Raw genomic sequence first — 12551 nt, forward strand, 5'->3', positions numbered from 1 at the left:
GCCTGTGCGGAGTTTGCAAGTTCTCCCTGTGACCGCGTGGGTTTTCAACGGGTGCTCCGGTTTCCTCCCACATCCAAAAGACTTGCAGGTGATAGGTAAATTGGCCGTTGTAAATTGCCCCTAGTGTAGTTAGGTGATGGGGAATATGGGATTACTGTAGGGTTAGTATAAATGGGTGGTTGTTGGTCAGCACAGACTTGGTGGGCCGAAGGGCCTGTTTCAGTGCTGTATCTCTAAATAAATAAGTTGAATTCCCAAATCCAATTTTACCTATGCCTACAAGTCTGCGACTGAATTACCTTTGGAGGCCTTTGAGGGTCAGATCTAGGGCAGGGTGCAACTTTCACCTGACCAGTGAATGAACCTTGACACGGTTGGAAAAAACAGTGGCCAGCATCATTTGAATAAACTGGGCAGGCACAAACATCATTGATAGCGCAACTGTGGTGCCCGCCTGAAAAGATTTGGAGACCAATCAGTCGGAATGGAAGAGAAATATTTTTCACTTGTTTAGTATGCCTGCTTCTATACTGCAGTTGATCATGCTCTGATCGAGTAGTGTTGAGTACTGCTTTCCTTAACAATAATGTACCAGACAATCTTGAGTTGAAAGGTAAATAAATGCTTGGTTCTTTATTGTGAAGCACAAGTTTACAAGAGAGCTCTATCATACACGTGTGTCTAGGTGATCAACACAACTCCAACTAACTGATCACATTTTAGATTTAGAGATACAGCACTGAAACAGGCCCTTCGGCCCACCGAGTCTGTGCCGACCATTAACCACCCATTTATACTAATCCTACACTAATCCCATATTCCTACCACATCCTCACCTGTCCCTATATTCCCCTACCACCTACCTATACTAGTGGCAATTTATAATGGCCAATTCACCTATCAACCTGCAAGTCTTTTTGGCTGTGGAAGGAAACCGGAGCACCCGGAGGAAACTCACGCAGACACAGGGAGAACTTGCAAACTCCACACAGGCAGTACCCAGAATTGACATCACTTCCTGTGATGATGATGTGGCGTACTTGCGCTGTTAAAGTGATATCACAGCATCCCTCTTTCCTAAAATGTAAATACACAAACGATAAACTATGTACATAATAAAGCAAAACAACTTTGAATAATATTTACATATGCACTGACTCTAATGGCCTTTAGTCAAGTGTCTCTGAACTGTACAGGCAGTCTACTGACTCGACCTGATCTCATCACAGGGTAACCTGGTTGAGAACTAGATTTGTGTGTGTTCTGACAGTCATCCTGTGTTTGAGAATTGCATTAGTTACTTTCCTTTGCCATATTTTGCAGATCTGAGTGTGACCACGTTCTCGGTGCAATAGGGTTGTCAGGGTTGTTAGCTAGTTCCCTGAGCTGACATCGGTTTCTTCTTAGGGGTGGTTAATTCATAAGATCTTGGTTCGTTCCAGATTGTGGACACTTCTGCAGGGAACCACACGTTTTCTTGTGGACGGATTACCCTGACTTTCTGTCCTATCTGTAATGGTGGTAATTCTACACCTGCATGCTTATCGTGCGTAGTTTGCATCTTTTCTGGTTTTGCTAGGAGCCTGTCTTGTATTGAAGAGGATTTCATGAGATGGTGACTTGGAACTTCTCTACGCTGATGGTGCTGCGCTAGTTGCTTACATGGAAACTCAGCTACAAAGACTTATGGACTGTCTCTCCCAGGCCTGTAACTTGTTCTCCTTGACTATAAGCGTCAAGGAAACTCTGGTCATGGGACAAGATGTTGCATCTCTGCCCCTAATCAAGGACTTGATTGTACATACCATTCTTTGCAAATCTTGGATGGACTCAGTAGGGTCACATCTGTTCTGGTTGTGTGTCTTTGGCATACTGCTGACCTCATGGATTGTCACAATTTGAAGTTCGCTACATGCCGGTCGACCTGCAACTGCTGGACCATTTGTGTCAATGATGTAGAAAACCTGTGGTGACCAAACAGAGGTTCCATACCTGCACATCAAGCTTACTGTACCCACACAGTTGATTGGTGTACTGTTGTATACGGTGAGTCTTGTCTTCATTGGTTGTAGCATGGCTTCCCACCTCGCCAGGTACATGTTCTTCGCTATTCTCAGTAGCAAAATGTTTGCACTTGCCCCTGTATTGATCTTGAGTCACAATGTGAGTTGTCCATTCTTCTCTGGGCATATGATGTCAATAGTGGTGAATGCTTCCTGCTGTGTAACCACATCCATATGGTGTGCAATGGTTACTGGGTGAAAAGCTTGCTCACCCTCAGTGACCCTGTATGTTGTTCATGTCACTGTCAATCTCGTGGTCATGTCTTTGTTTGGCTTGGCCTCTGGCGAATGTATCCCCGTTTCTGCCACAAGGTGGTGTCTGCTTCTTGTCAGGTCCTCGTCTGCTGTGACTTCTGGCCAGTTTTCCACTATCAGAGCTCCAGCACAGCCTTGACCGGTGCCCTTTCGTGCCACATACCTTGCAGTTGTCCAGGTAGGCAGGACTATTCCTCCGATGGTGCATCAGACCGCATGGAGAGCTCTGTCCAGTTTCTTCCTATTGCTGGTGTTTAGGCAAAAGGCTCTTGGGAGGCAGCATTGTTAAAATGGATCTTTTGGTAAACGAAAATACTGGTAACTTTTTTCTGTAGGCTTTATTTTTATTTTCTTTTACAATGTAAAAACCTAAGATTCCAAGTTTACACTTTTTCTCATAGAATTATATAGCACAGAAACAGGCCCTTCGGCACATCGTGTCCATGCCAGCCATCAAGCACCTATCTATTCTAATCCCATTTTCCAGCACTTGGCCCGTAGTCTTGTATGCTATGCTCATCTAAATATTTCTTAAATGTTGTGAGGGTTCCTGCCTCTACCACCCCTTCTGGCAGTGCATTCCAGATTCCAACCACCCTCTGGGTGAAAACATTTTTCCTCAAATCCCCTCTAAGCCTCCTGCCCCTTACCTTAAATCTGTGCCCCCTGATTATTGACCCCTCCACTAAGGGAAAAATTTTTGTCCTGTCTATGCCCCTCGTAATTTTGTATACCTCAATCAGGTCCCCCCTCAGCCTTCTCTGCTCTCAGGAAAACAACCCTACCCTATCCAGTCTCTCTTCATAGCTGAAATGCTCCAGCCCAGGCAACATCCTGGTGAATCTCCTCTGCACCCTCTCTGGTGCAATCACATCCTACCTATAAGGTGGCGACCAGAACTGTACACAGTACTGCAGCTGTGGCCTAACTAGCATTTTATACAGCTCCATCATAACCTCCCTGCCCTTATATTCTATGCCTCGGCTAATAAAGGCAAGCATCTCATCTGCCTTCCGAACCACCTTATTTACCTGTGCTGCTGCCTTCAGTGATCTATGGACAAGAACACCAAGATCCCTCTGACCCTCTGTACTACCAAGGGTCCTACCATCCATTGTATATTTCCCTGCCTTGTTAGTCCTCCCAAAATACATCACCTCACACTTGTTCCTCCAGAATGCTTCTAATGAGTCTGTGTAGTGTAAAGGAAATTGAGCTTTTGCTAATTAATCTGTTAATCTGTCAGCTATCAGGTGGGAAACATAAGTCTTTTATTATTGTTAGCTAGAGTCCGTGTAGTGTCTTTGAAGTCTCATTAATTTTTGTTACATAGTGGTTGCGGGAAGTAAAGAGAGGTTTACTTATTTGTGTTTAATTTCCTGAATAGAGAAATTTTCTGTCAATTTAAAAAAGAGTCTGTATTTATAAAGCTGTCTTGGGGCATTCCAAAGTGTTTCATATGCGGTGAATTGCTTTGATATGCAGTCGCTGTTGGTGTGTTGGTGGACACAGCAATTATTATGTGGACAGCAATATCTCACAAGTAGCAACGTAATGCATGCCCGTTAATCTGTGTTTGGTGGTGTTGGTTGAGGAAGGAATGTAGTTGAGGACACCAACAGAACTCCCTGCTCTTCTTCAAATGGTGCTATGGGATCTTTAACACTCACCTGAATTGCAGGAATAGGTTTAATGTCTCCCTTTAAAGACAGCGCCTCTGATGATGCAGTGCTTGCTCAGTACTTCATTGAAATGTCAGATTAGTTTTATGTAATCAAGTCCTGAAAGTAGGGCTTTAATCCACCATCTTCTGCTGTTCTCCAAGTTGTTAGACGAGATCAAAAAGTTCTCATCCCAATTCAAGGACTGGAGCTTTTTGTTCTAGTGGTGACCATTCTCTTCTGCTCACGTTTTTCTGTTAAAATGTGACTCTTTTCCTAAGGTACTTCAAAGCTACTCCCATCCCAGATAAATTGCTGAGCCTATACTAACAACTGATGCAATAAAGCCTACTTTTGTGATCACAGCTCGAAAAAAAAAATACGGGCAAACAAAGTTATCTGATCTGTCTATTGCTCTTTCCTGCACGTCACTGCTACCTGTAGGATGTCGATTATTATGTTATTGAAATGTCTCAATAACCATACAGAGCAGTTCTAGACGTTCTAGGGAGCAGTGGTAAGTCCTGTCTCGCATTGGGAGCATATGAACATTGATGAGATTATGAAAAACTGGTTTAGGGAATGAGGAGATGAACGTGAGGGAGAGAGGTCAGAGAAAGAGTGAAAAGGCAAGAAAACTGAGAACAAGAGTTACCCACTACAGTTTTACAATTAGTGCTCCAAGGCAGCATGCAAGCAACTTTTGATTTCAGATTGAATGGGATTCAGAGGAGGGAGTGTTCAGACCTCTATAAATAAAAACATTTCAATTGGAGCAGGAACCTCTGAATTACCCCCTTCAGAACTCAAATATGTTTCAAGTATAAGCATTTCATTACCTAATTTTCTCTTTTTTTTAAACAGTCAAATGCACATTAAATCTTCAAATTAAGGCTGATCAACTTTTGTTCTATTTTATGCAGGTCAGGCTGTTGTTCAATTAGGAGAATAGCAGCAGGAATAACAGTAGATGTGATGACCATTGTTATGAAAGTGCTTCTGTTTTTGTTAAATATATTTTTTGAGGAATTCATAGTCAAACTGAAGAAATATTGGACCATTTTTTTTCCAAGGGGGTCATCAAGAGGACACTGAAAGAACTTGTTTGATAACAACATTCACTGATTGTCGCAGGATTCAAGTTAAAAATAGAACAGAAACCTTCGTAACTGATGAAGATGTATGCAGAGAAGTGACAGGTCAAAAGGTGGACTTTCTGTTTCTGGCTTTACTTTTGAATTGTTTTGAGTTGGGAATGATCAGTTTAAAAGGGGTGGGAGTTTTTAAAAAATAAAACTGAAGGACCCCAGCTCAGCCCAGCCTGTTCCATCTCTTTAAAAAGCCTGAGGAAGAAGGAGGGAACTTCCAAGGAGAGAAGAGTGTTCTCAAGGACCACAATCCAGCTCAGCTTTCCAGCACCTCTCTAAAAGACCCTGAGAAGTCCACTGTGTCAATTCATCTTATCTCCTGTCATTGAAGAAAAGCCTGCTAAATTAATTCTCAACGCCGCCTGAAAAGAATTGTTCTAGAAGATCCCAGTGACCCGTCTACATGTACTTGGAGGCAAAACTGTATGCCCATTTTGGAACTCAACATATCTCATCTGTTTTTTCTTCAGGAATGAGCACGTATTCAGCCTAAGTGGTTTATATGTCTTTTTTTTATGACAGCTCTAAACAACAATCCCTTTTATTTTTCTGGCTAACCGGTATATGTGAGTGTGAGGGGCTAAGGTAAAAAGGGAACTTTAATGTTTCAATCTGTGTGTTTATGCTTTACTTCATTACTGGTTAAGACTGGTTTTAAAATAACCTGATCATTTTGTTGTTTATTAAAGAAACTTGGTTGGTGTGTTTTATTCTGGGAAAACAGAGTCTATGACCGTATCATTAAGTGGGAAAAAATTTAAATATATGTTGTTACCTGTGGAGAGGTAGAACTAGAATAAACAGTGCACTCCTCCCACCTCTGTCGTAACGCCATGGACTCAGGAAATATGATGCCGGTCAAGATTCTTGATGATATGTTTGTTTTTATTTTAGGCAACCAGGGAAACTCTTACTCACCATTGTGAAGACCTAGGTGAATCCTTGAACAAAGATAATGAACTTGCCTTAATCATAGATGGACAGACGTTGAACTATGCACTGTCATTTGAGGTTCGTCGCTCGTTTTTAGATCTGGCTTTGTCTTGTAAAGCTGTCATCTGCTGCAGGTAAGAACACTGGCTACGTTGACAAGATTTCTTCTGGATGTATGTTGGATGTGGATGACACTGGCAAGGCAGTATTTATTATTCACTCCTAGTTGCCATGAGGGCATCAAGAGTCAATCAACGTAGTATGTGACAAGAACCATACCTGGGCCAGAATGAGTAGGGGAGGTCCAGTTCCCTTTCTTAAATTATATTAGTGAACCAGTTGGCTTTTTCTGACAATTTAGCAACTTTTGCAAACACATGACACAATGTAAATCATATGTTCCCTGCGTGTGATTATATTGTGTTGAGAATGATGATTATGTCCCTCATCCTGTCTCTCTCCAGAAATTGTCAAATGCTTTTGAGGAAATGAATTTCTCTTGAAAGTTTCACACGGTCCCCTATTATTACTGAAAGATTAGTAAATAATTATGTGTGTGCAAGGTGATCATATTTTTTGTTACATTATTAGTAGCAGCACAGTATTTCTACCATGACATGGTGTGGAGGGGCTGGGTTAGCCAAACACATTTAATACAGTGCACCAACAATGTCAACAGAATTGTAAAGTAACATTGAAACTCCATGGGCCTTGTCTGATGGTGTCAATAATGTCACTTTTAGTAGGGTGCCATAGCTCTGGCATATATACCTTGTCACGCTCACGTGAAGTGCAGCGATTTAAATACAGAACCCAAACAGAAGAGTTACTTAAAAAAAAAAGACTTTTCCTTCAAAAAGTGGACAACGTGTGGAAAAATGGCCACCAAAGGTCAAATAACCTGGCCTTGTTTATTCAAACTGTCTTACTGTCTGGTAAGGAGAAAAAGGATACATTCTGAGCTAAGAGGTGTCAATTACACCCATCCTGAATCCATCAAGAGACACTTTTCAGTTAAATGCGTTCTTTTGAAACAAAGAAAGTGTGAAGTAGCCACATCCTGGGTCATTGTTGGTCACCACAGGGAGGGGGCTCTCCGTCTCCCAGCAGAGGCAAAACGTGAGAGAATTTTTGACCTTTAGGAGTATCTCTTTGGAGGGAGAGAGAATCAGAACAGCATCCCCAAAAGCCTGTCCAGCTGAGATCTCCAGCAAAAGTGAAAGTGGGTGCCCTGCTGTGAATTCGACACTTCAACTTGTGCAGCAGAGAACTGAAAGTGATCACCGTCTCCCAACTAAAATCTCAAATAACAAAAAAATCTACAAACAACCCAGGCCTGCAAATTTAAAATAGAAATTGTCCTCTGAGAAGATTCAACAGGTTTACCATGAACCCTGAACATCTACCTCACTTCAAACCACTTACCTTTTTTCCTCGTTATCTCTTTTGTGTGTGTGTGTGAGTGAATGTGTGTGTGGGTCGTTTGCAACTATTTTGGGAATGCATATTGCTCAATAAATAGTTAATATTCTGTGTTAAACCTACAAGGAAACCTATCGGTCTCTGTTTATTTGACAAATAAAACAAAAAGGGTTAAAACCCTAGTAACAAAAACACTCGCTACAGTCAATTGGGAGTTGAACAGTGGGAACCACCCACACCCCTTACCACCTGGCCGTAACAATCCAGGATTTCTTCCTTATTATATGAAAATGACTGGTATATGAATGGATAGATCAGGTTGACCTTTGTGTTTCAACATTCGTGTGCAGGGTAGGCCTCTGCCAGGGGGAATATCAACTTTATTTCCCAGTGTTTGTGCAGTCATTCTTCCTGGCATTTCAGCAAAAAAGAGTGAACATGGATGACTAAGAGTTTAAATAATAATATGAGGCATCAAAATTACTTTTAGTGCTGTACTTAATAACTTGGCATTTAAATGCTGTTCTATTAATTCCAGCTCTCCTTAACTGGGGAATTCATTATATTTCTTTAAATAGGTCTGATTAACTAGGCTTCTTCTATGCATGCAGGCTGAAGTCTTACGCACACAATAGTAGAGAATTTGATATGCTTCCTTTCATTAACAAGTGATAAAGATCCAAATGTGGTCATACACTGTTAAACATATATGTGAACTTTTTAATTACTCTGATGTCGACACTTAGACACAGTCAAGCTGATCCCATCAGGCAGTGGGAACATTATCAGCAGCTGTTGGAAATGTTTGACTATCTGCCGTAGTTATTGTGTTAAAGGAGACTTGGCTGTGATGGGTGAGTTTATGGAAATTGTGTTTTATTGCCATTTTCAGCATTCTTGGGTATGGGTATGTGTATGTGTTGTTAATGCGTTGCTTTTAAAGCAGGATGATGCAACTACACTTAGTAGTTAACCATATCTATAGAGACGAGGCTTATGAGGCTGACCCATCGCCGTGAGGTTTCTGGAGCAGAGATAAAGCTCATTAGTGAATTGTTTTCGTTAATTTCTATTGGGGGCAGTGCTGGTATTTCCACATTCCCTGCAGGTTATATTTGACACCGGTGATGAGGTGTTTTGGATAGTCAGTGCGTATTTGGAATGCCGCTTTTATCTCAAAAGTTAAGAAGACTGTATCATTGATAAATGAACATTGTAAATATCTAATGAAAGCCTTCCTCATGAAAGCAACAGCTTGCATTATTTTACCACTTCCCGCTTGTGGGTAGATGCCTGCCAGTGCTTTACAGAATCTACACTGAAAAGGAAAAATGGTCAAAAAATCATGAAACATGGCAGCAGTGGAGGGAGAAACAATAGAATCTTTTAAGAAATAATTTGATGGTGAAATTTAGGGGTTTAAATCTTTCTGGATGGATGAACTAAGATGGGCTGAATAGTCTCCCTCATTCATAATTATTTTGTGAACCATGAATGAACAATGCCACAGAAGGTCAACACAGGAATTGGTGGACAAAAAAGACCAAGGTCCATCTAGTTCATCTTCTACCATCCTGGTACTTGCATGATACAATCATGAGGAGTTATTGACTAATCATAGCAATCAGTCTCTATCACTTAGTCGACAACAGACCCAAAAATGACACAAGGAAAACCACAGTGCTGGAGAGCTTTGGTAACCATAAGTCCATAGTTAAGTGTTCCATCCAAGCTTGCAACACTTACCACATCATGTCTAAAATTTCTCATGTATTGTATCCCAAAATGTTATTTGCTGAAAAGATTCTTCAGTTGCACAAATGACTGCGGGAGAAAAACATTTCAGGAGGATGGAGAAGTTGCAGGAGAATGAAAAGGGACAAGCTACTGTCACAGCCATACAATATAGTTTGTGACTGACCAGCAAGGACCGGGTGCTGTGGGTGAAGGCCTGATTGTGGTGTCTCAAATAGACGCTGGTGGCAGAGCTTGGAGTACAATTGCAAGGCAGTGGCAAGCTGCTAGTACTTTAGAGGAAACTGGAAGGCTGGAGATGGGGAGGTAGGCAGGAAGGGTGAAAGAGTTGGGAGTAGATTTTTTCAGGGAAAGATGATGTTGACTGAGAAAAATAGAAGCCTTTGTATACCTGTCTTTGGAGCTTCTTATATCTACCATAAATTCCAAACAAATGACATTTATTCCTCCCCCCACCCCCCTCCAATTTTCCTTTTTAAGGCAATAACCTTAGTAGCCCTCCAGTCCTTCATGTAAGTGATATGTTAAAGCAATTAGAACTATGTAGCCCATATCAGCAGCTTACTGAGTACAACAGCCAAGTCTGACATTGTCCTTCCTCAACTTCCATACACAACTCCTGCTGGAAAGATGCTTATCATGTGACGATGGCTTGAGATCAACAAACTTCTTGAAGACCAGAGGATTCAACTGCATACTTTTGATTTGTATAGCCCAGCACATCACTGTCCAGTACACACATGCAATAAGCCATCAGTGATTTCACATTTATGTATTTTCTTTTAAAACACTTGGATTTAAATTTAGTCAAGAGATGAAATTGGTGAAATGAACACTTGAAGAGACATTGGATAATCACAAATGGTCAGATAGATTTGTAAAAAGGAAGTCATACTTCAATTTAAATTTGAAGAAACCAGTGTGTATAGATAAAGGGATATTAATGAAAGTTAAGGCAGATGGAATTAAAGGGAATGTAGCCAAATGGATAGAAATTATTTGAAACATTGTTTCCACTGGTTGGTGAAGAGGCATAAACTGAGGATTATCACTATAACAACATAGGGAGGAAGTTACAATTTTTTTTAACACAGAACTTTTTTTTATGAGGGGCTATTGAGACATGGAATATATTGTCTTAAAAGAAATGTAGCTAAGTATTTGATAAGCAACTTCAAATGGATGAAGTGAAAGGACAAGGAGATGGAATTAAGGTAGATGGCTTCAGTTGACGAGCTCGTACAGGCTACAGCTGGTTGGGTTAAATGGCCGGCTTCTGTTCTCTAACTTCAGTGATTTGATAAAAGTGATGTGAGCATATCCCCATAACAGTTCTGTGGTTGGAAGCCAGATTTCAGCCACATCATAAATGTTCCAATCACTTATACTAAGGTAAAACTTTTATGACGAGACAAGTTTTGGGTTATTCACACCATGGGGTGGCACAGTGGCTAGCACCGCAGCCTCCCAGCTCCAGCGACCCGGGTTCAATTCTGGGTACTGCCTATGTGGAGTTTGCAAGTTCTCCCTGTGTCTGCGTGGGTTTCCTCCGGGTACTCCGGTTTCCTCCCACATGCCAAAAGACTTGCAGGTTGATAGGTAAATTGGCCATTATAAATTGCCCCTAGTAAAGGTAGGTGGTAGGGAAATATAGGGACAGGTGGGAATGTTGTAGGAATATGGAATTAGTGTAGGATTAGTATAAATGGGTGGTTGATGGTCAGCACAGACTCGGTGGGCCGAAGGGCCTGTTTCAATGCTGTATCTCTAACTAACTAACTATGACTGAACGCTCTCAATTTGCTGTTATTGGTAAAGAAAGTCCCCATCTGGTCCTCCGTTAACCTAAATTCACAACCTAAATAGCATACACCTTGTCTATCCATCAAATTTTAGAACTGTATATAAGAACTATATTAATCGACTATAATACCAGTTCTATTTGGAGCAGTAGGTGGTGCTCTTCCAGCTGTGAAACTTAAAGCATGCTGTTTTGCAGTCATTGCTGCCATTATCCTAATGCAGTCAGAGCTGATGGATTTCATGACTGGGAGAGTTCTTCAGATTTGAAATTATTGCATATTTTGGTGCTCTCATTTTCCAAATTCTCATCCTAATTTTCCTTGGATTGCATCTAATTTCACATAGTGACTTTGCAACTGATGTGGCCATAATAATTTATTTCAAGGACTCCAGCTGCTAATTTTTAAAAAATTCATCTGTTGCTTCTCCTCATTCACTAGGTTGGGTACACCATCGTACAGTGAATTCTGTTAATTTTGCGCTACAATGCAACGTCCAGGTTTTGCTATGGCTAATATTTCACTTTTCAATCAGCAGCATGTTTCCAACTCTCCCAGAGAGTTATCCAGTTGGTTACTGTAACTGCTGGCTGTATGGTTGGTAACTCACCTGCTGTCTCCCCAATGTCTGTCCACCATCTATAAGGCACAAGTCAGGAGTGTGATAGAATACTCTTCACTTGCCTGGATGGGTGCAGCTCCAACAACACTCAAGAAGCTCGACACCATCCAGGACAAAGCAGACCGCTTGATTAGTACCCCATCCACCACTTCAACATTCACTCCCTTCATCACCAACGTACAGTGGCAGAAGTGTGTACCATCTATAAGATGCGCTGCAGCAACTCTCCGAGGCTCCTTTGACAGTGCCTTCTAAACCCGCGACCTCAACCCCCTAGAAGGACAAGGGGAGCAGATGCATAGGAACACCACCACCTGCAAATTCCCCTCCGTGCCACACACCATCCTGACTTAGAACTATATTGCCATTCCTTCACTGTTGCTGGGTCAAAATCCTCTCTTCCTGACAGCATTGTGGGTGCACCTGCAGCAACTCAAGAAGGCAGCTCACCACCACATTCTCAAGAGCAATTAGGGATGCGCAATAAACACTGGCCTAGCTAACGATGCCCACACCCCATGGGCGAATAAAAAAACATGTTCTGCTCACGCACTGTAATCTTTGGAGTAGTTGATCACTTGTAGACTATACAAGCAGCTGTTACAGTAACCAGCTGGGAATTACTGTAAATTGTTAGAATGGGTGGGACAAGCCAAGCAAAGACATGAGAAAAGCTAGGCCTATAAAAAAAATTGGCCTTTATAGCCACTCCAGGCGCTGCTTCACAAACCACTGACCACCTCCAGGCGCGTATCCATTGTCTCTCGAGATAAGGAGGCCAAAGAAGAAAAAAAAGTATCCCGACAATTGTAGCAATTTCTCGGTAACTGTGCTTTGATTTTCAGTGAAATTTCCTGAACAAAATCACCTATCCTAGTCATTGCCTTTTT

The 12551-nt window shown here is 41.6% G+C and overlaps 1 protein-coding gene across 1 annotated transcript in view; it reads left to right on the forward strand.

The window, feature by feature from the left end:
* The window catches only part of atp8a2 (ATPase phospholipid transporting 8A2), a 709260-nt gene that overhangs the window by 393365 nt on the left and 303344 nt on the right, over window positions 1-12551 (forward strand). Inside the window, exon 25 of the mRNA XM_068032841.1 lies at window positions 6022-6194. Coding sequence (XP_067888942.1) covers window positions 6022-6194 — 173 coding nt within the window. The remainder of the gene's footprint in view (window positions 1-6021; window positions 6195-12551) is intronic.

This window comes from Heterodontus francisci, chromosome 6 (genome assembly GCF_036365525.1).
Source record: "Heterodontus francisci isolate sHetFra1 chromosome 6, sHetFra1.hap1, whole genome shotgun sequence".
Classification (NCBI taxonomy): Eukaryota; Metazoa; Chordata; class Chondrichthyes; order Heterodontiformes; family Heterodontidae; genus Heterodontus; species Heterodontus francisci.